Source organism: Mesitornis unicolor, unplaced genomic scaffold (assembly GCF_000695765.1).
Source record: "Mesitornis unicolor isolate BGI_N332 unplaced genomic scaffold, ASM69576v1 scaffold4448, whole genome shotgun sequence".
In the NCBI taxonomy this organism is placed as follows: Eukaryota; Metazoa; Chordata; class Aves; order Mesitornithiformes; family Mesitornithidae; genus Mesitornis; species Mesitornis unicolor.
In genome coordinates, this window is record NW_010203748.1 from 92,312 (window position 1) to 114,724 (window position 22,413).

The window sequence follows — 22,413 nt, forward strand, 5'->3', positions numbered from 1 at the left end:
GTGATGAGGGGCTGGTGCTGATTAGTTAAAATACGGTTGCTGAAAGTGTCAGGCCACTGTTGAGCTTCCTGGAGCTGAGTGATCACTGAACAGCATGTAGTACTGAAGAATTATGAGTCCAGAGTTTATTTTGAATAGGAAAGTAGTATTTTATAGCCCTATCAGGGTGGCAAAGCTCTGGGGAAGTTACGAAAAACCCAGAGAAAAGCTAAAAAGCATTTTTTGCATAGTTGCTATGAAGGAGTGTGACAAGAAAAGAACAGAAGGTGGTTATATTTCTTAGGATAACTGATGTTGTAGCCCTTAATATTTTTCATAGTTTTCATTTAACTGGAGTAGAGGGGCCACTGTGAGTAGTACTTCATTCCACCTAAAAATAAATATATGGATAGTGTATTTTTAAATAGTAAGAAGAAACAGTAAAATGCTTAAAAGCTTGTAATTGCTGTAAGGCTGAAGAGCTGTGTTACTGAAGAACTGATATTCTTTTTAATGGGAGAGCCCACAGTTCAAATGTAGCACAAAGCTCTTAAAGTTGCTGAAAGACCCAGAATTGACTTCTGGTGAAACAGTTAGACTTGGCTGAGCAAAAAAGGTTGTGGAGTTGAAAATGAGGTATTCTTAGGGAGGGTTGGGGCTACTCCAGCATTGTGGCCATGAGGGACAAGAAGAAGACCTGAGGTAGTAGCGTCCATACAGCCCAAAGCCAATGTTTACAAAACTGCAGCATATGGAGCAGCAGTAGCATCTGTGGTAAGCAAAATTTTGCCAGGCATTTGGAAGAACTGCAAAAAAATGTGCACAGCGTGGACAAAAAGACTTTGATAACATCATCATTAGCTCAGAGAAATTCCTCACAGGAACAGCAGACAGTATTTTAGCAAATAAGGTAATGGACTAGACCATAAGAATGCTAAAAAATACCATGCAGGGTCACAGCAGTGGTCTGTCTTGGCCAGTGGTCCTTCCCCAGCAGTAGCAGTAGGAGATGCTGTCTGAGGAGAGGATGAGAGCATGTCTACTTTCTGTGGTCCATTCCCCTGTTAGTACCACAGCATTCACTGTTTTGTACCGGGGGTGTCCCTTCCCAGTCCTTTTACTATCCATTATTTGCATCATTTTGTGTCGGCTTGTAAAATCTGCCTCCTGCAATCTAATAGCCTGAAAGCAGCAAGATATTTCTTGATTATTTTTTTTTAAATTTTGTTCTCTGCAATGTGCCCCTTCTATGGAAAGGGCAATAGTTATCACTGAGACAAAAAACTGCTTCTAGAAGGATTTTAAGTGGGATAAGCCTGAAGACAAATATTGGCGAATCAGCCTCTGCTGATAAAGTACTGAACATATGAGTAAAAAATGAAGTAGGAAATGCATGATTTCTGGTAGCGCTAAAGTGAAAAGTACCCATTGTGGAATCAGATGTGATTTCACCAGGGTCTGTGCTCAGTGGGGCTGTACTGGGCTAACATAACTGGGGAAAAGTTTTGGAAATGGCTTCCAAGGGATAAGAGGGCAGCCGGGATTGTCAAGCCATTCTCTCCTTTCCTTTTAAAAATATTCATTTGACACAAGAGTTATAAAAATGTGTTGCTCTGGGAGTCTTGAAGCAAGTGCAAAAGCTGACAAAGTGATCATGCTTGCTGATGGTGGGGGTGTGAGAGTCCTTGTTTACATATAGATCACAACCCCCCTAAATTGATATAATGGAAAGGGAAGTTTTCCGCTACCTGAGAAGTAGAGTGACTCTGGGAGGGTTGGATGGTGCCAGACATTTTTCTGTATTGTTTCAGGCAGGCTCTGGCAAAAGCTGTTGAGAAGACAAAGCTGCTGTGTGTGTGTTCTGCACTCTCTGTAATGCTGGTTCCTCAAGCTACCAGGTCGAATTGTGCTTAGCATCTGAGGTGTTCCTGAGGAGGACATAAAGTATTTGTCATGGGACAGAGAGCACTATAATTTGTGTGAATTTTTTTTGTGTGTGCATTCCTTTTTTCGTTTCCTTGGGAAAAGTGTAAGAATATAGCTAGGGACTGTGGACGTTTACAGGAGATGACAACCAACCTAGCACTGCTGAACAACGAAACGTATTAACATTATATATAGTTTTTATAGAGTGATCAGAATAAAGCTATGACTAACTCCCTATTAACTGCAAGAAAAAGACATTTCACTTTTGTATAGGTCCTCGTTGCAAAGTTGTGCCTTGCTTCCCAAAGCACTGAGAACATTTTTGTGCAGAAGTGCCTAGGAGGCACAAGGTGCAATAGAAGAAGAGCATTGGAGAAAATAAAATTAAAGGTCCTCCTCAAGTTTCTGCTTCTTATAAATAGAAAAATACATTTTCCAGAGACATTTATAAGAATGAGTGTTGTCTCTGTCTTTTTTTGTGTGACGATACTGGTTTCCATGTATAGTGGGTACGAACAGGAGCTGCATACAGAGATGAGGAAGTAGAGGCCATAGCTTTGATAAGAGCTTATGTTTTCATGGAAAATCTGTATTAGGTGAAAGTAACGTACTACTGTGGCCAAAGGGCCCTGGCAACTAACTTCTCACATGAGTGAAGATAATGTATTATAAAAAGGAAAGTAACCTCTATATGATATAGGAATGTAATGCAGAGTTTTAAAGGATGAGTATTTTGAGTGTCTGGCAGAATTGCTAAGTCCATCGATTATGGACTGCTGATTATGCATCTGTTTCTAAAGCATCAATATCTGGAAGTCTCAGACAAGATATGGGCTGTAATTTTTGAGAGCTGCTATTGGGATCAAGACCTGCATAACATAGTTAAGCCTCTTGGCCCATGGTGCTCAGAAACCCTGCAGCCAGGGCTAGAGATAGGCTAAGAGATTAGTGATGATAGCATGCTGTTTAAATACAATAATATTAAATACAGAAGTACCAATGTATTAAAGAAAACACCCTTTTTATTTTAAGTTCACTTGTTAAAAAACAGTTGGGCACCATTTGCCATGGTGTCAAACAAATACTAAGGCTTCTCGCTTAATGGCAAAATGCATGGCAAGTTGAATGAGCACGTTGGTGGCACAGAAAACTTTTGCCTTGGAGAAGCTAAGTACACGCTTGCCCACTTGGAAAACCAGTGATCCAGAAAGACTATCTTAAGAGATAAGAACAAATGGAAGGTAACGCCGTTAAAGATGTGATTGGGAATTCTGGATATATTTCTGTGGTATATCTCACAGACATGTTCAGCCCATTTGCAGTGACATACGGATTTAGTCAGGTAACCTCTTGTTGACTACTTGCAAATAGCAGGATGCTGAGGAGCAGGTGTCTCTCAGAAGGTAAGACCGGTTGCTGGTGTGGAAGCTTTTAAAGATGGCAGTATTTAGGTCTTGCTTTTTTCTTTCACTCAGTTTATCTGAAATTACAGTTTTCATTTCTTTCCCAGCAGTGCCTTTTTTTATTCCCTTTCAGTGCTTTGGTTGTCTTGTCCTAATAGTCCCAATTTTCTCATGAATGCACATTTTCCAAAAGCTGAATTAATACTGACTTGAGAGCTGCCATTCCTGTCAAAGATTGCTGTCACTGGTTGCTTCAGAAAAGGGCCACGTCTGCGTTGTCTTTTAAACGTCGGCATCATCTGCAGCATTTTTTCTCCTGTACTCATAAGTATTTGTTCTTTTTTCTCTCAAGACGAATCTGTTCCTGACAGTTTGATGCAAGCAATAGTATAAACAGCCGTATGTACTTTTTTTAACCAGTTCTGAAAGAAAACCCATAATTTTATTTAAAAAGTAGTCTAAAGACAAGACTACACACTTCAGCTTGGCCACTTTGAGTAAAATTAAGGAGAGCTGTTTATGAGCTGTGATTGTGGCACCAAAGGTAAAGGGTTTCTATTTGGATAGTTCCTATTCTTCTTGTAATAAAGGAGGAAAAACACAAAAAATCTAGGATGTGGTTCAGTGTGCTGCTGCTCTGGATGCAGCTGACCCAAAGGAAGTGTTTGTTGCTCTGATCTGCTCCCTGCAGTGTCTCCTCCCCAGGGAAGGTTGTCCTCTGGTGCGCCAGTGTCGGCAGCCACCTGTGCAGCGTTGCTTTCACAGAGCTGCAGGACAAGCAATCCAAACAGTCCTGTTTGAAAAAATGTGGCTTTTTGTAAAAAAAAAAAAAAATTCTAAAAAAAAAAGTTCAAGGAAAAAGAAAACGTCAGAATTGGATTAGGGATTGATTGTGTGTGCAGTTATTTGGCAGAGCCAACAAGGAAATAATTTCAGACCAAGAGGAGCAGAGGAGGAAGCATGATGCCAAGCAAGTACGGACAGAGTGGGGTTTTGAAGTTTCTTGACCTGACTTTACTTCAGAAGGCACAGCCTGACTGAGAATGCCCCAAGTTAATGCAGTTAAGGTTGCAAACTTGAAATCTAGGGTGTGCAGGATAGGCACTGTTGCTATTATTAAATTAGTTTGGCTTTGTGGCAGTGTACATGAGCTAATATAATCCTTGAGAGTGCCTATTGGGGTCCAGGGAATAGGAGTTTGCGGGAAAGGTGTATTTGGCTACTGCAGAATATTGGTAAAACTGATCCTGGAACACCAGTTCTTGAGTGGGCTTTGAATGCGGTTTCAGTCATCAGAATTTCGGTGTCTGCTTGTTGGGATGCTTACGTTGCTGTAGTTAGAAAGCATCTAGCCAGTACAGTTAGTGAAATATCCAACCATAGAGTCACTAGGTATCCACTTAAAGGTTAGATGAATCACTTTCTAAACTTTTAAACTAGGACTGGAATTTCAATGTGTAGGTCACATGTAGACTCCCCCATTCAGGTTTCTGAGTCTCAGGTCCCATCCCTTGGGCTCCACGTGTTCATTAGAGATCCTACCAAGCCACCAGCTGCAAGGCCAGAATGATATGGTTTCTATGGTACTAGGTCCTATATCATAGCTGTCAAACCCATGTGGATGATGGCATCACAAATCACGCTGGGAATTTATAGAGATTTTACAGATTTACCACAACTGCATGGTACCCCTTATGCATGTATTTTATAAGAGATGATGAAATACATTGTAAAGTCTGTTCAACAATAAACAAAAAAAACCCCACAAAACTTCCAATTTATGGAAAGAAAAGGAAGACATGAAAGATCCGTCTCTGTTGAGCTCATTAGGGAGTAGCCAGAGAAATGATTTATAGGTACTTTCACCAGGAGATAAGGCCCTCTACCTGCTGGAGCCCTGAGGGGTTCAAAATGGGGTTTTGCATGAAGGCCAGATGCCTTTTTCAAAGAAGTACTTAAGCAAAACTTGAAATATTGAGGTCAGGATATAGCTGATATGGAAGGGCAGTGATCTATAGGATGGAAAAGGTGACATTCTTGTGAGACATCTTAAACTAAATTTTCCTTTTGGATTTTTGCCCTGTCTGCTTTATTCAAGGACTTCAAATGGCTTACAATATGTCATGAGATTTCCAACCTTAAACAAATGGTATAATTTCTTTCAACAAAGGGAAAGGCTTATAGCTTGTGATATGAATGGCTCATAACTTGTATTTCCCATGTTTTTCCAGATTTTTATGTTGTTTTTTTAAATTATTATTATTTCTTTACCTTGCATTAAATGCTTTTCTATTGTGTGGTTGTGGTACAGAAATACCTTGTTCTTCCTAGATCGAGGCCTGTCTGAGATAGAAACTCCAGGATATCACTCTCAGCATCTATAAGAATTACGAATATGTAGGTCATCAGAAGATGAAGGAAAGCGTGTGTTTCGCAAGTTAATGTGCTGATCAGCGCATTCGCTTCCCCAGAGGGTTATAGGAGGGGATGCTCTAGTGAGACAGTAAGACAGGAGGTTTCTTGAGGGGAACATAAGCCACAGTGAATGGACTGACCAAAGCATGAAGTAAATATCTCACGACTCTTGCAAGCAAGAGGATGACTCCAACAGAAGCAGCAGGTGCTTTTCCATACTCTAGGGATAGAGCACATGCAGTCTGTGAGTGAGAGATTCTTCTTTCTCCAGGGAAACCGAAGCAGATTTGAAGGTGGGCACTGGAAAATCCAGCTCCATTTGGAAGATCAGATTTCTCCGTCCAGGTCTTTTCAGACTCAGTAGCCTGTGCATCTGCTGTCTTTTGTGTAAGATGGCCTTGTTTCCAGTACTGTGGAGATAGCTCCAAAATTTAATTAATCAGCTCATATTTTAGTTATTTTGGCTATTGTTTTCTGCATGGTCATTACAGAAGACTTTTAAATGCTAAAATTAGGAAATATGGTAAAAGATGCTGGTTTTGTAGGCCACATTTCTTTACGATTTTCAGTTGTAAGCTGGTTCTGCTAGACAAGGTCTAGATATCCAGTCCTGAGTGTTTATTGCTGTGCAAGCTGAATACCCAGCTCACTGCCTGTCTCCAGAGAGGAGAGCAGTCAGACTGCTCGTCTTGTCGTTATCAGCAGCCTACTGGTTATCTTGGGTTCTCCTTGCACACAGTGGATGTACTGGAAGTTGGGGTAGTCTCCAGCTGAAGAGGTCTCTTGTGAAACTGAGGAACTAAAACTTTTGCCTTACCTCACACGGTAACTACATGATTACAGTCTGCAGATGGTTGTGTCTGGCTTTCAGACTGCTTCATTAAGAGTTAATTTATATGCAAGTTTGGTTTTCCAAAGAAACAACACATATGACTGATCCACCCTATCATAAATTTTTGTAATGATAAGGTGGTGCAGGCTCATCTAGAATTCCTTCCAGAGGCGGTGTCAGATTTTTACTTTAGTCATCCTAACCATCTTTTTCCTTCCCTGTATTTTCAGCGTAGCAAGGCTTTGTTTATGTGAGCTGGATCCTAATAGTTCTGCTCCCACCCTCACCAGCACTTTGCAACATATTGTAGATTATCACCACTAAAATTTCAGGTTGGCTTTTTTAACTTTTTATTAAGAAACATTTTCTTTTCCTTGGAATTCTTCTGCTTGAAGCAGCTTTCCTCAACGCTTCACTTCAGGTTTGTGGCTGATGGTATGAGGAGGCAGAAGTACTTCAGAGACTGCTTTTTTTGGGACTGTCTAGGAGGTGGTGGAGGGAGAAGGGGAAGGCAGTGAGTGTATAAAGCAGATGGGGGAGTGAGTTGTCAGAAGGAAAGAACAGACTTCAGTCTTCGTTTGCCGTTGAGAATGGAGATGAAGTGAGGAGGTCAGGAATCTTTGTTGCCCCTCTTCTCATCCCAGGATAAAAACGAAGTAAGCTTTCAGGGTTTGAAAGAACGCTGGAGAAGCAGAAGGTAGAGAAGGGCTGATGGCAGTGCTGCTTTGTTTTGCTCTGTGCTGACACAAACATAATGGATCCAAGTGAAATACCGTGCACTCTCGCTGCCACCTTGCCTCCTCGTGATGAAATCTAGGTAAAATGTTTGCAATCTCCTGTAGGTATCTAGAAGGTCAAATAACATGATGCCGTCAACAACTTAACCCACAGATGAGCAGTGTAGTGGTAATGCAGCTTCCTCCAGAGCTCCAACCCCATGCCTACCCTATAGCTATTTTCCTTCATAGATTTATGAGACCCTATAATGTGCTTTCAGGATCTATGAGATTCAAGGCTGTTAAAGCTGATAAATTTCCTATCATGAGCTAAGATCTTGCCTAGAGCCAAAAACTGAAATGTGCTGACTCATGCAGTCCTAATGCGTAAGGTGTGTGGTTTTGCTCTTTGGTCAGGTGAAATTAGGGTAAAGTCAGAGAAGCCTCAAGAAGAGAAAAACAGATGTAGGGGAAAAGGTTGTGCTGGGTTTTGACTTCAGAGCGCATGTGTGTGGGCTCCCAGAAGCACAACAGGAAATGCGGTGTTTCATAGGCACTTCCACTGAAGGCGTTTGTCAATCCAGGTAGCTCTCTGCTTTCCAACCCTAGCTGTTGTGCTGCTTAACTTTTCCAACTTGATGCACAGGTAAAGGGTTGGAAACCTTTTTGCTATAATACACTCATGCTCGTGGCCCAGTGGTCATGAATGCATTTTTGGCATCCAAAAATCAAGCAGCCACAAAATTCATCTGGAACCTACTTGGGCATCATATGTGATGATGAAGAAGGTGCCTCCTCTACAGTCCATAAAATGGAGACCTTTAGAAAATACTGTCATTTCTAAGGAATTTGTTAATGAAAATAGTCCAGGAATTCAGTGCTAAGCTAATTTCAGTTGTCTGTTTTTTGTACAGAGTGGGTCAGTTTCTTTTTGTATGAGTTCCCCCCCCACCTCCTTCTTCTTTTCAGGAGCAAATGGTCACACCCATATTTCAGTATACCAAGACTTGTAGCATATGTACATACATACACAGCTGATGTTCTGAAAAAAAATCTGTGTGCAGATAATGCTTTTCATGGTATATTCAAACTAAAAGTTTGATATGAAGGATGTGATCTGCAGGAAATGAGAGATTTGATTCAGAGTATTGGGCCAGTGTCCACTATCCTAAGCAACAAAGCTTCATTCCACATTATAGCTAGTTTTCTAAGAGTAAATTTAGTTTTAGTCCAACTGTTTATCTCATACTCTGAAGTAAACGTGGTAAAACTAACCTCTTCTGACACTTTTTGCAGTGTTCAGCATTTTCTTCGTATTTGTAACATTTCTCATCGCAATCCTTTGGGAAGAGAAAGCTCACTCAATAATGAGGTTTTTTTTTCTAAATGGGACAAAGTTGTTTTCAGGAAAAAGTTCCAAGCCTGTGTTGAAAGTCGCTTTTCCACCTGTCAAGTCTTTCAACTGGTAGTCAGTCTTTCAACAGTTTCTGTCTACCCCGAGTAAAAAACCATATCTCTGATTCACCAGATAGCTTGGGTCCAGTAAAGATCAGTTGTCCGTTTCATTAATCATCTATTACTTTGTTACAGCAGCCACAGAATAGTCCTCAAAGAAAGACACTAACGTTTAGTCAAGACATTTCTTAACGAATAATACAGAAGAAAACCATAAACTGCACAGTTATTCACATTATGTATTACCATGAATTCTTCAAGTTGCTTAAAAATAGATGCTGCTCATATGTTACACAATGCATCAGCTCTTGAATTTGGTTGTTATGCTTAAATATTTAAGTGTTTCAATGGTGTTAAGTAGTTTCATACTTGTTCTGAAGAAAATTCTTCTGGCAAAGCATTTTTAATTTTGTTTCTGTTGTGTTGCAGACTCTCCTACAGATTTTTGGTGTGGTGGCTGTGGCAGTGGCAGTGATTCCTTGGATACTCATCCCCTTAATTCCACTATTTATTCTTTTCATTTTCCTTCGACGATATTTCTTGGACACTTCAAGAGATATTAAACGTCTAGAATCCACAAGTATGTGGTTTGGCAGGACTTAATGTTAATTTGAGCCTTGCTTATTATTATGTGAAATGCTAGTATTTTATAGACAGTCCATTGAAGATTTTTAAATTTTGCTATGCAAATAGCTTCCTTATTATTACCTTGGTTCTCAACCAGTGAATTACATGGTTAACTGCTGTTTTGTGTAATGATAAACCTTGAGTATGTTTGACTATCTGTAAATATAGCTAGTTAAGAACTTACTAAGTTGCTGGTCTCTGGGACCTTGCATGCACATAGTACTGGTGTTTCTGACCTAATCTGGCTCTTGTGCCTGACTTTATCTTGACTATGACATCAAATATTAAGTATCATGAATAACAAACGTGGGTGCCTCATGTCATTAGTAAAGCTCAAAGAATTTCTTCAGTGACAGCTATTGTTAAAAACTTAAGACATTTTTGTATAAATTAATCTGCTTGGCTGTCTGATTCTAATTGAGTAAGAGGACTTTGGTTAAAGATACTGCATATTTATTCTAAAAAGATGCAGTACAGTAACTTGTATAGTTAAATATAAAGTAGTGGGATTAAAGATTAGTGTGGTACAAAAAGAATTAAATGTTGTCCTTCAGCTATTGCTAAGTTACTCTCATTTCCCTTTGTAGCTCGAAGTCCAGTGTTCTCCCACTTGTCGTCATCCCTCCAGGGACTTTGGACTATTCGGGCTTTGAAAGCAGAGGAAAGATTTCAAAAATTATTTGATGCACACCAAGACCTCCACTCAGGTTTGTGATGAATTGACATGGAAAATCAAATACTTTGCTCTGTAGGAGGGAAATATCTTACGCCCTCAGCGACATGTATATAATGTACATTAAAATCAGTAGGAGCTGTGCATTTGTCTCTTTAGGGTAAAATTTCTCTATTAGAACAAAAACGTTATTATCTGTCTAGATTTTGAGAGTTTACTTTGGGCTGTAATGTAATTTGAGATACCCATGCATATGTTTTAACAATGTCTAAGATAAACATTTTAAAGTATGCCTGATAAGGATATTTAAAGAATTATTTTTGATATTTTCCTGGATTCCATCTTTAAAAAAAGAGATGGGGGGGGGAAAGCCATAAAATGAAACATTTAATATTGAGCAGTGTGCTAGAAATGGGCAGAGATTATTATTAGAAATTGTCTTGAAAAAGTTTTGTAAGTCTGACTTCTTTCTTACTTTGAGCAGCTTTCAGGACTCAGATCTAATACATGGTATTAATATGACCTGAAAGTGTAAAGTATTAGTGTCCTGCCAGCATAAGTAATATAATTCAGGTTTGTGCTGTGATTCTGTATCTTCTCTCAGTTAAATGTTCTCTATTACAATGTTTTTCAAGATGCAAGTTTGCAATTTTGTGTTTGTTAGGTAAGATCTTGAATTTCCTGTGTTGTAAGACATACAAGTATATTCTATGGCTTTTTTGTAATTTACAGACTTCTAAGGTTTCAGGCCAGACCGGCTGATCTTTTCTGAAGTATGGTTTATCACAGGCTGTAGAATTGTGCACACTGACCTCTGTGTTGATCCCAGTAACCTGTGCCCAGGGAAACGCATCTTCCAGGGAGACACCTCTAGTTTTGAATTCTCCGTTTCTTAATATTTTCAAGTTGCTGCATATCTGACCAAATCAGTTTGACAGTAGCTGGTAGCAAGGGAACACAAAGTTGTTTTTAAACTTTGTATTAAAAGACATCTTTAGCGGATAAACTGCGTATAGAAGTTTCACTATAAAAGAGGACCATGACCTTTAAAGTATTTTCTTATATTTTAAGGTGAAATCTAAGGAACATAAACACATTATTTTCTAGTCAATTTTATGCATCTCTTCTAGTGAAACTGTCAGTAACACCCTTCCTGGGCAGTTCGGGAACCTACTTTTGAGATAAAGCTTCATTCCTTAAAGTCACACTCTTTTGTGTACCTATGTACTTCATCTTGGTGTCTTTCCCACCAGAGTATTTGAGATATACCAGCTTGCTTAGTGTATGTGTGGTTTTTGGTCCTCAGAGGGAATGTGAGCCAGCAGTGTGCCTAAGCAGCAAAGAAAGCCAACAGCATCTGGGCTGTATTAACAGGAGCAAAGCCAGTGGAAGGAGGGAAGTGATTATCACCCTCAGCACTTGTTAGCCCACGTCTGGAATACTGCATCCAGTTTTGGACCCCCAGATACAGGAAGTGCTCTAACAAACTGGAGTGAGTTCAGTGGAGGGCCCACTAAGATGGTCAGGGGAGTAGGAGGAGAGGCTTCCCTGTGAGGAGAGGCTGAGGAAACTGGGCTTGCTCAGTTTGCAGAAGAGAAGGCTGGGAGAGGACTTAATAGCTGCCCTCCAGTACCTGCAGGGATGCCACCAAAAAGGTAGTCAAGCTCTTCACAGTGGTACGTGGTCAGAGTAGCAAGAAAAGGAGTGTAAGTTGAAACAAGAGTGGTTTAACCTGGAAACAAGGAAAAACTTTTTCACTATGAGAACAGTCAAGCAGAGGAACAGGTTGCACAGAGGTGTTGTGGAGGCTCCATCCATGGAGATTTTCAAGATTCAACTGCGTAAAGCACAGAGCAACATGATCTGAGCTCAGAGCTGACCCTGCTTTGAGCAGGAGATTGAATGACAAATCTGCAGTGGTTTTGTTTAGTGCTTTTAGCTGGAGTGGTATCCTCCTTGCTATTTAGGACTGAGCCTGGGAAACAGGATGCTTGCTTCAAACTCTCTTTCAGGGATACCTATGAGTTTGGTTACTAAATAACCTTTAGTAACCAAAGCTTCTTTCCTGCCAATGCAACATCTCTGTAAGCAAGCCCATGAGTCACTAGAAGTTACATCGTGATGAGTCTTTCTTAGTCCCCATGATTGCCATATTTCTGCATGCACAGTGGCCCCGATCACATAGGGTAGTTGCAGAAAGACCTGTCTCCATCTGTCAGATTGGTGCACCTTCCTGGACAACAGGGTCATAGAATCACAGAATGGTTTGGGTTGGAAGGGACCTTAAAGCTCATCCAGTCCAACCCCCCTGCCATGGGCAGGGACACCTCCCACCAGACCAGGTTGCCCAAAGCCCTGTCCAACCTGGCCTTGAACACACCCAGGGAGGGGGCATCCACAGCTTCCCTAGGCAACCTGTGCCAGTGTCTCAAAAGAGCAAAGCTAGACCTGAAAAATCTGCAAGCCAAGTGTCCCATTTCCTGGTCTTACAACTACACGGTTGCACCAGAAATGACCTTCCATGTCACCAGGAAGCTGTCAGAGACTCTGTTTGCAGGGTCACTCAGCTCCTGCGTTTCAGAGAGGTAGCTAAGTTATCGAGGTGAATTCAAATTCTGGAACTAGGTTTATGACTTGATGTGACACTCTCTTCTTCATATATCATCCCATGTGCCTAAGTGTATGACTGTCCATTAGACCTCATCAGATGTCTTTTGTTTAATGAAACCAGTGGTCAGGCATATGCAGTTAGAGTTGATGTAGACAGGACTATAGGGTTTACCAGCTCTGGACCTTACTTGTCTGCCTTTTGTCATCTTTTCCTCCGCTGCCCTCACAAAGCTACTGCCCTCTTGCACTTCTGTTGTCTGAATTATTGATTTGATCACTCTGTAATCTGGCTAACTAAAATAACCTGGGCTTAAAACCAGATTTGCTTCCTCCCATTTTTTTTATAAAAGGCAGGGTTTTTTTCAGTTTGAATCTTTTCCGGCACTGGGCTAAGGAACATTGAAACAGTTGAAGCAGCACTGATCTTTAGCAGGAGCATGGAGCATAAGCAATGAAGAAGGGGTTGGAATGGTAACCTTCTGCTGTGACTTGGTAGCAGCTGGAACAATTCATCTGACTGCAGCCTAAGCAATAAGTAATGCCACACTTTGTTATGGCTGCTTGACTTCTGGTTTTGGCCCTGAATTCAAACGCTCTGCGTTCTGTATTGTGGTGTATTTTCCTGCTGTTTTGTATATCTTGTACTGTAGCATATCTATCCAGGCTGAGATTTAGCACTAAATTGTGGACACCTGGCTGTGAGTGCCCAGTGGAGATGCCCACCTGTGAGCTTCCCTGGGAGCAGATATGTGCATTTAGTCATTTGAATAGCTCTGGAGCTCCACTGGCTCTGGAGCTCTTACGGGAGCTTAACCAGCTGCAGCTGCCTTGTAAAGACTTGGCTCTGGCACTTGTGATGTGTTGTAGTTGAAAGCCTGCAGACTGTAGTCTGGTTGCAGCAAATGTAGTCGTACTTCTGCTTTTTGTACAAGACTCCCACGTCCATTGGAGTTAAAAAAGGTTTCCATTTTAAGTAAATGGACCATCCCTCAGACCTTGACTGTTTTTCTTCCTATTACTTCCTATCTGTGATTGCTGTCGTGGTTGCTGTTAATGTGAAAACCGGGTTAAACCTTTTCAGGAAAACTGGACAATATTCTGATCATCATCAGTCCATACAGACATGCACTTGAAGATGGCAATGTTGGTTTTTTTGTAGCAACTTATAATAATAACATGAATTAATTTAATAATAATTATACAGCTTAGTTTTCTAATAATCCACTCTTCTTATGTCTTTTTAAAATACACTTTAGAGGCCTGGTTTCTATTTTTGACGACCTCGAGATGGTTTGCTGTGCGTCTGGATGCCATCTGTGCCATTTTTGTTATAGTGGTTGCTTTTGGTTCCCTGCTTCTTGCCAAGAGTAAGTACAGATGTTAGAAAAAGTTCACCCAGTAATTACCATGTATAGTAATGTCTAATTCTTTTTCATAGTTTGCTGTTTCTAATTGTTTAAGGACTGTAATTAAGTTAAATGTTTCTTGCTAGATCATGATCTCTTCCTCAGTCTAGGTCATTGGGGCTGTATCTGCCTTCCCACAAGTACCGGAGGCAGTTCAGACATCTGGGCTTAGGCATGCATCTCCCATCACCTCCAAATGTGCAAACAAGCTTGCAGATCTGTAGTCTTAACTTTTGAGATTCTGGCTTTTGGAGCAATAACAACAAATAAATCTTTCCCCCCACCTTTACCTTTCTTTTTTGGGCCTACAGGGCTTTGCTTTTCATACTGAAACACCCACAGAGCTGCTTCTTAACAACTTCTTTCCTTTCTTCACGTGACACAGTAGGACAAAAAGCAAGCTAAAATTCCTAGGGATACTCTTCTGGTATCTCGCATCAGCAGGATAGGCCAGTTCCAGAAAGAAAATCACCTCCTAATAATAAATTTTATGTTCACTGTCACTCATGAACTGTCATGAGTGTATGCATCATCCAGGATGTAATTGGGTTAGAAGTACTAGAATAAGATAGTCATCTAACATGTGAAGAAAGAAGTAATTATCTTGGACATGAAAATTAGTGCTAATTTGCTGGTTTTGTTTCTTTTCTTTTTCCTTTGGAAAAGTTCTGTATATGCATGTGTGTTTTAAAATCTGAGCACTCTGCTCAACACTGAAAATTTTGCGCTAGGTTTGATGCTATTAGAATGCAAAAAGACAAGTCAAAACAATGGTCCTGAATCTTTCTTTGCCTCTGGATAAGGAGTAGCTCTCTTGAAATTAATAGAGCTATGTTAGGATAAAGTTCAAGTAAGTCAGAGGACAATCATGCTTAATATTGGGGCAGACAGAATTTATTTGGTGAGAGTAGACCCACTGAACACAATAAATGTTCATATAAGCAGGGGAAGGAATATTCTGTCCTGTTATTTTGTCTGATCACTTACAAGAGTCCAAAGTTGATGTAAATGTTTGTAACTTGTTTTTAATTCATTTTACGCTGACTTTTTGTTCAAGTTTAGTGGCTGATCTAATTCCCTTAGAAAAAAGTGAAAAGTTACTAATGCTCAGCCAGATAGGTATGGTGCTAACAAGCTATGTAAGTGTGGTCTTGAGACTGAACCTCAGTTTTCAGATAAAATGCCAGGCAAAGGAGGATTGGGATGATCTTTTCAAATATACAGACAATTTCCAAAACATTTTTTAAAAAAGCAACAAGTAGCTGTTTTGCCTGGAGCTACTCATTGCACAGATGGCAAGTATGATGTATCCAAACAAAATGCTGGCTGTGATTCTTCCATCACGTAAGTAACCTAGAAAGTGAAGTTAACTAGGTTTTTGGGTAATTACCAGGGTTCTTGTTTGATTCTCTTTTTCCTTTGTTCTGCAGCTTTGAACGCAGGACAGGTTGGTTTGGCACTGTCCTATGCAATCACCCTCATGGGAACATTCCAGTGGGGTGTTCGACAAAGTGCTGAAGTTGAAAACCTGGTAATGTTTATTTATTCCTTCTCGTGGTTGTGACATGAGGCCTTAAGGATGAGATTCTTCATTAAATTAGGACATTAATACCTTAGCAGGTGATTGAGGCACCACTTAGTCTGTAAAAAAACTTTAAAAGAATAGCCTCTTCTAGGGTACAATTTGTCTGATTTTGAGTATCTGTTGAGATGAATTGTTGCCAGTGACTGTCTCTCTCCATTCATAGGTAGGAAGACTTTATAATCTCCCTTTACAACAGAAAGGAGTCTCTCTAGCTACAGTGTAGATAATAGCATTGCAACTCACTAAAATTACAAGAAATTAATGCCTATGTAAAAGTAAGATTTTAAAATTATTTTTTATCTATATTTGGGTTTTCAATTTATTACTTATTACTGCATTTTAAAATTTGACTTTTATCCCTCATGGCATTTTAGTATCCTGTTAATTTGTTGTAAAGGCTTGTAACTTCTCAGTTTATTCTAAGTTAACAAATATTTGAAATTATTTGTTTATATTCAGCTGAGAGGATTGTGTGTCTTCCAAAATACATAAAGGTAAACACCTTCCACCAATTTACAGAATGTACTAGCGTGTTCTAGTTTGCCTATTTACTTTCTTAAGTTAATATATAAGAAAATAGACAATAAAAAGAAGTAGTAGCTATCATGCATCTGCCTGTAGCTCATGGCAGTTTCATTTCTAGCTTTGTCTTCCCGGCACATAGTGAAATGGTGTCATCTTAGTCAAGGCTGACAGACAATTCTCATTGCTTAAATTTAGTCATTTAGGTTGTAAAAGACCCTTAAGACCATCGGGTCCAACTGTTAACCTAACACTGCCAAGTCCACCACTAAACCATGTCTCTAAGTGCCAGATCTACCCATCTTTTAAATACCTTCAAGAATGGTGAGTTCACCACTTCTCTAGGAAGCCTGTTCCAGTGCTTGACAACCCTTTTGGTGAAGAAGTTTTTCCTAATAGCCAACCTAAACCTCCCTTGGTAGCCTCCCTTGAGGCCATTTCCTCTTGTCTTATCATTTGTTACTTGGTAGAAGTGACCAACAACACACCTCGCTACAACCTCCTCTCAGGGAGTTGTAGAAAGTGATAAGGTCTCCTCTTCATGCTAAACAACCCCAGTTCCCTCAGCTGTTCCTCGTAAGACTTGTGCTCTAGACTTTTCACAAGCTTTGTTGCTCTTCTCTGGACACGCTCCAGTGCCTCAATGTCTTTCTTGTAGTGAGGGGCCGAAAACTGAACACAGTGGTGAGTACAGAGGGACAATCACTTGCCTTGTCCTGCTGGTCACAGGTCATATTTCTAAAACTATTTCTTAATTCTTACGCATGTACTTAGATTTGTAATTAATTCCACTGATTAGAAATGAATGTTTATGTATCGTGATAGATTTGAGTCTGTAGTATCCACTTTTTCAGCTGTATAAAGTAAGCATATGATGGTACCAAATACTCTTTATCTGTGCTTAAAAGAAAAACTCTGGAATAATTTGCACTGAAACTTTATAATAAAAATACATGCACACGTATGCATTCAGTATTTGCAATATAGGCAATATGCTGAAATTTATGTGTATATGTCTTCTTTTCTCTCCTTAGATGATATCAGTAGAAAGAGTAATGGAATACACAGAACTTGAAAAAGAAGCTCCCTGGGAGACCAATAAGCATCCACCACCTGAATGGCCAAGCCAAGGAATGATAGCATTTGAAAATGTTAACTTCACTTACAGTCTAGATGGACCCTTGGTGTTAAGACATTTGTCTGTTGTAATTAAACCGAAGGAAAAGGTGTGTATATGGTTGTCTTTGGCCATTCACAGAAATTCAGGAAAGATGCTAAGTTGACAAGAAGCTGTATGATAAAAATCCATTATACAATATATGGATGTTAGGCAATTAGTAAGCATTCTTTTAAGAATAAGCCTTTAGTCATATTTAATAGCAAAAGTTGGAGCCTAGTTATTTCCTGTAAATGTAGCATCAGTGTGTCTGGGAACATGACATTTCTGTCTTTCAAAACAAACAGTTAAATATAATAAATAATTTTCTGATCAAATTTGGGTTTCATCAGAAAGTGACAGACATTCAAAATACTGTATAAGCCCAAAATGTTTATTCAAGTCCAAAGCAAATGGAGCTGCATTAGGAAATTGGGGATTCAGCAGCAGGAACATAAATGTAATGAAGGGTGTCAACATGCAAGGTGAGCAGAGACAATTGAAAATAAGGAATGTACACGCTCTTGCACAGAGCCCCAAATGGAAGAGAGAAGAAAGAAATACAAATCAGTTGCATAACTTTAGAATTGGGGATTTTATTTCAATTCCTTTCGGCTACCAATCCAATTAACTGTTGCCATTAATTAGATTGGTGGCCAAAAGAAACATAGAAATAAAACTTTTCCTCCTCGGCAAATTTGACTCTTCCTCCCCAGTTTTGACACCATCCCAATTGAAAGAGTGCTGCAGGGAAGGTCTCCCCCACAGACAAAATTAAATTAGAGCCCTGCAGTGTTAATTCGTGCTTTGCTACATTTCAAATGCACGTGTACTTTTTTGATTAGGATATCTTCCCTAGGAGGCTGGTTCAACTCCCTACAATCATTGCCCCGGCCTCATTTGTAACATGCTTTTCCATTCAGTCCCAAACCTGTTTCGTTGCTCAAGTGGACCTTTTTAATAACATGCATGTTACCAGAATTCAAGTCAACTTTGCGGCATGGAGATGATCTCATGGAATTAGGTATGGGTGAGTTAAAATTGATGTTTAAGAAGAAGAGCAAAAGGGATGTTTATCTCCTCTCTACTTTTCTTGCCTGTGTGCCCTCTCTTTGGCTGTTACACGTCACTCCAATGTGATAGCAGAGAAGATTATTTACATTTCTTAGTGAGAGAGAGAAATAAAGTAAAATGGGAAACAGAAGCAAGAGATATTAGCAGTGTATGACTCGGTTGTTGGTGGGAGTAGGAGGGTGACAGATGACTGGGGTATTTAGTTTGGTTGAGTGGTTGTGCTGTGGTTTTGTCATCCTGAAGTGAATTCGCCCAGCTTGAAACTGTTGCCAAGAACTTCATGTTTGATTTCTATGATGTTTTGCACAATGCTGCAGTAGACTGCCACTGTGTAAAATAACTCTCCCAAGCATCTGTGCCCCTTACATTGGTTTTAATTACGGAGATGCGTCTCTTCAGAACAGGGGTTCCAGATCCACTAGAAATTCTGCGCATGAGGCTGTCAGTGAGTACTCTTATGTCTTCTCATACCCCTGGCTCATACAGACTTCTGGTGGCTGCAGTGCTGCTGGCAGGATGAATGAGTTTAAATTTCTGTAGGTTTTTTTTTTTTTGGTGGCCACACCAGTATCCAGTATGGGATGCTGCAGGTACAGTAAGAATGGAGAGGATGATAATAATCATCCAGATAATGATAATTCATGGGTTAGGGTCTCTTTTGATCTGCTTGTCTCAGCATTCAGTCGAAGCAGGCTAGGAAGGACCCTCTGTTTTAACATCTTTTTGAACGTAGCGGAGTCTGCCAGACTCAGACCAGGGAGCCCCCATGTAATGAACTCTGCCAGCAGCTGGCTGTGATTGACCTCCTCAGCTACTATAGCTGCAGCAGGAGAAGGTTAGCATGTGCAGTCTTGGGCTTTAAACACAACTGTCTTTGTTTTATGAATGCCTATTGAGTAACATGTTGTTAAATGCACCTTGTCCTGACAGATCCTAAATCTGAGGGTATGGTTACATGAAAAAGTTAGGAGGGTGAGGGTCTCGATTTATGGGATGGCAGCTGTTCGTGTAAATGCACTCACATGAAAAGGAGGTTGCCTGAGGGATAACAAAGACATGGGCAGTTTCGGTGGAGTAGTTGACATGCTGTAAATCTCACCCTCTTTTTTTGTGTTCTGCTCTGAAGTACGAGTGATGCTTGAGTAATGATGGGCCCAGCGTAGCAGGTGTACTCCTGTGTGTGCACATGGCTTGCGTTGGGCAACAAAATCCTGACCATATGATTCCTGTTAGGTGGCTGGGACTCCCATTCGCAGACAGTCGCTGTGTTTGCACTGGCTGTGAACATGGCCCTCTGAAGAATGCAGTGTGTATTAAAAAAGAAGTGTATACTGAGAGCTGTTTCAAATTCATGTCAATTTTCAGCAGCTTGCAGTCAATTGGACCAAAAATACAAATAGATTCCTCTAAATACTGAAGAGCATAGTCCTTTCATTTGATGCCAAACTGAAAGTGGGATTTTGACAATATGCAGAGCAGCTGCATTTTTATTTTAAGTATCAATGTATTTTTTATGTTTTTTTTCTTTATACCCTTAATACAATACTTTATATCACTGACATTTACAGAGAAACAATTGAACTTTTGTTTTCACAGCTCTGGGTGTCTGTGTTCTCCATTCAGCATTTTCTTTCTGAGCTGTAGTGTAACTGTTGAGAACTCTTTTCCCTTTGTTTTGCTGATATAATTTAGAATACTAGACATTTTATCATTTATTGTAACACATTTGCTTGAATTAGGCTGTATCTTTAATAATAAGCACTGTATAAATGTTAATTAGTTTATATACAATAGTACAGTAATGAATTGTTGGATGAAATTGTTGAATCGAAAAATAGAAGTAGAAAATACCTTTTAGATTATGCAGCATAAGTTGCTCTTTGAAGTATACTTTTTTAGCCCTTTGTGTATTTTTGCTCAAATGTGGGCACTGCTGCTTTGTCGCAGCTTAGTGTCTCTGACTGTTAGAAAGTTCCTCCTTGCTCTCCGATGTAATGTTTCCTGTGCTTGATTTCATTCCAGCAGTCATTACTGCATACATCTGAGTCTCAGGCAGTGGGTAATTGCCCTCTGGTGTCTGTACGTATACTCATGAAGGTTTTCATGTTTCTTCCTCCTTTCTGCACCCCAATCACTCCGCCAGGCTATATTGTACATGTTTAATCCTCATAAATCCTTCTTCACCGAATCAGTATCTCCAACCCATATTAATTTTATGTTGCACTTCTCTGAACTCCTTCCAGTGTGATGATTTCTTTCTGGAAATGTAGCGATCAGAACTGAGTGCAGGAAATGACAAATCCTGCCAGATCAGATCTGTGTAGAGGGTTACTCCCATCGCCTTCTCTGATACCATTGATTACTGTACATTGTTTTTTTCTAAGAATCCTTTACCTGAAGACAAGCATATTAAGAAGAAAGTTTGCTGTTCAAGTAGTATTTTATCACCACTGATTGTCTCCTCTTATTTATTAACGGGCCTACTTTCTCCCAGGCATTGGTTTCATATGAAATATTTGTAGGCCTTAACTCCTTGTTGTTGAAGTCAGAGATCCCATATTTTGCGGTTTTCTTTTCTTCCAAAAGCACTGGTTTTTTTAAATTGCATACATCTTCTTATTTTTCTTTGGGAGCATATAAAAATCTGAATCACTGTGATTTTATTATTCACTGTTCCTTCCATTTGGAGAGGAATTGAAGCTTGCTCACATGGCCTTGTGGTTTCAATACTTATGTCCTCTCTGTTGAAGCTGACTGAAGCTTGAATACAGTTTCATTGAATCATAGAATTGTTATGGTTGGAAAAGACCTTCAAGGTCATCAAGTCTAACCATTAACTAACTCTGCAGTGCTCACTCCTAAACTGTGTCCCTGAGCACCATATCTGGACAACTTTTAAATACATCCAAGAATGGTGATTCCACCACTTCCCTGGGCAGCCTGTTCCAGTCTTCGATAACCCTTTCAGTGTAAAAGTTTTTCCTAATGTGTAATCTAACATTAGATGTAACTTGACACTATTTCCTTTTGTCCTTGTGAGAAGAGACCAACCCCCACCTCTCTACACCTTCCTTTCAGGTAGTTGCAATAAGGTCTCCCTTCAGCCTCCTTTTCTCCAGACTGACCAACCCCAAATCCCTCAGCCACTCCCCATAAGACTTAGTCTGAAGTCCCTTCACCAGCTGTGTTGCTCTTCTTTATATTCCTCCTGCTAGTTTTGTCTTTATTTTGGCTACTTTGACTACTTTGAAGTACTTCATCTTAACCATACTAACCAAAATTAGTCTCAGTTATTTAAAATGTGAGTACTGTTCATACATTGTTCCCAAAGTGCTTTATGGGAGTCCTTCATTTGGATTGAGAAGTAGGTGCATGCCTGAAATTATTTGCCTAACATCACCCAGCAATCCAGGTTTAATATAAAAATTAGCATCCTTGAATCACACTACTCTATACACCAAGCCGCTTTATCTTGTTTACACAATAAAACACCACACATTAAGGGAAAATCTTCCACCTTTGAATATGATCCAAGAAATTGTTGAGTATCCAAATGTCACCTGAATCCAAACTGATTTTGGGGAGGTTTTTACCTCTCGAAAAAATGTTAATTATAAAGAAGTTTTATTTGCTGCTTGTTCTCATATAAATCCTGTGATGTTGTAAAACTGATGCCTGACATATTAATTTATCCTGAGAAGCTCATGGTTTAATTGCACATGCTTGGCTTGTTCTGTAGGTTGGAATAGTGGGAAGAACTGGAGCTGGGAAAAGCTCTCTGATAGCAGCCCTCTTTCGCTTGGCGGAACCCGAAGGAAGGATTTGGATTGATAAGTACCTGACGTCAGAGCTAGGGCTCCATGACTTGCGAAAGAAAATTTCAATTATACCTCAGGTAAGAGAATGACTTGGTCTGCTATAAACATTTTCAGTGTAATGCTGTAGTATTTAAAATGTTTTGCTGGCATATGTTCCCCCTGCACCCCTGTATGCCACAGACATAGAAACTTTAGCAAGGTGTTACTCTTATTTGA

At 39.9% G+C, this 22,413-nt stretch overlaps 1 protein-coding gene across 1 annotated transcript in view; it reads left to right on the forward strand.

Annotated features, from left to right (window-relative positions):
* Positions 1-22,413, forward strand: part of ABCC4 (ATP-binding cassette, sub-family C (CFTR/MRP), member 4) — a gene marked incomplete at its 5' end in the record, with an annotated part of 133,360 nt that overhangs the window by 78,917 nt on the left and 32,030 nt on the right. Inside the window, 6 exons of the mRNA XM_010190819.1 lie at positions 9,156-9,306; positions 9,941-10,060; positions 13,893-14,003; positions 15,473-15,573; positions 17,184-17,375; positions 22,119-22,274. Coding sequence (XP_010189121.1) covers positions 9,156-9,306; positions 9,941-10,060; positions 13,893-14,003; positions 15,473-15,573; positions 17,184-17,375; positions 22,119-22,274 — 831 coding nt within the window. The remainder of the gene's footprint in view (positions 1-9,155; positions 9,307-9,940; positions 10,061-13,892; positions 14,004-15,472; positions 15,574-17,183; positions 17,376-22,118; positions 22,275-22,413) is intronic.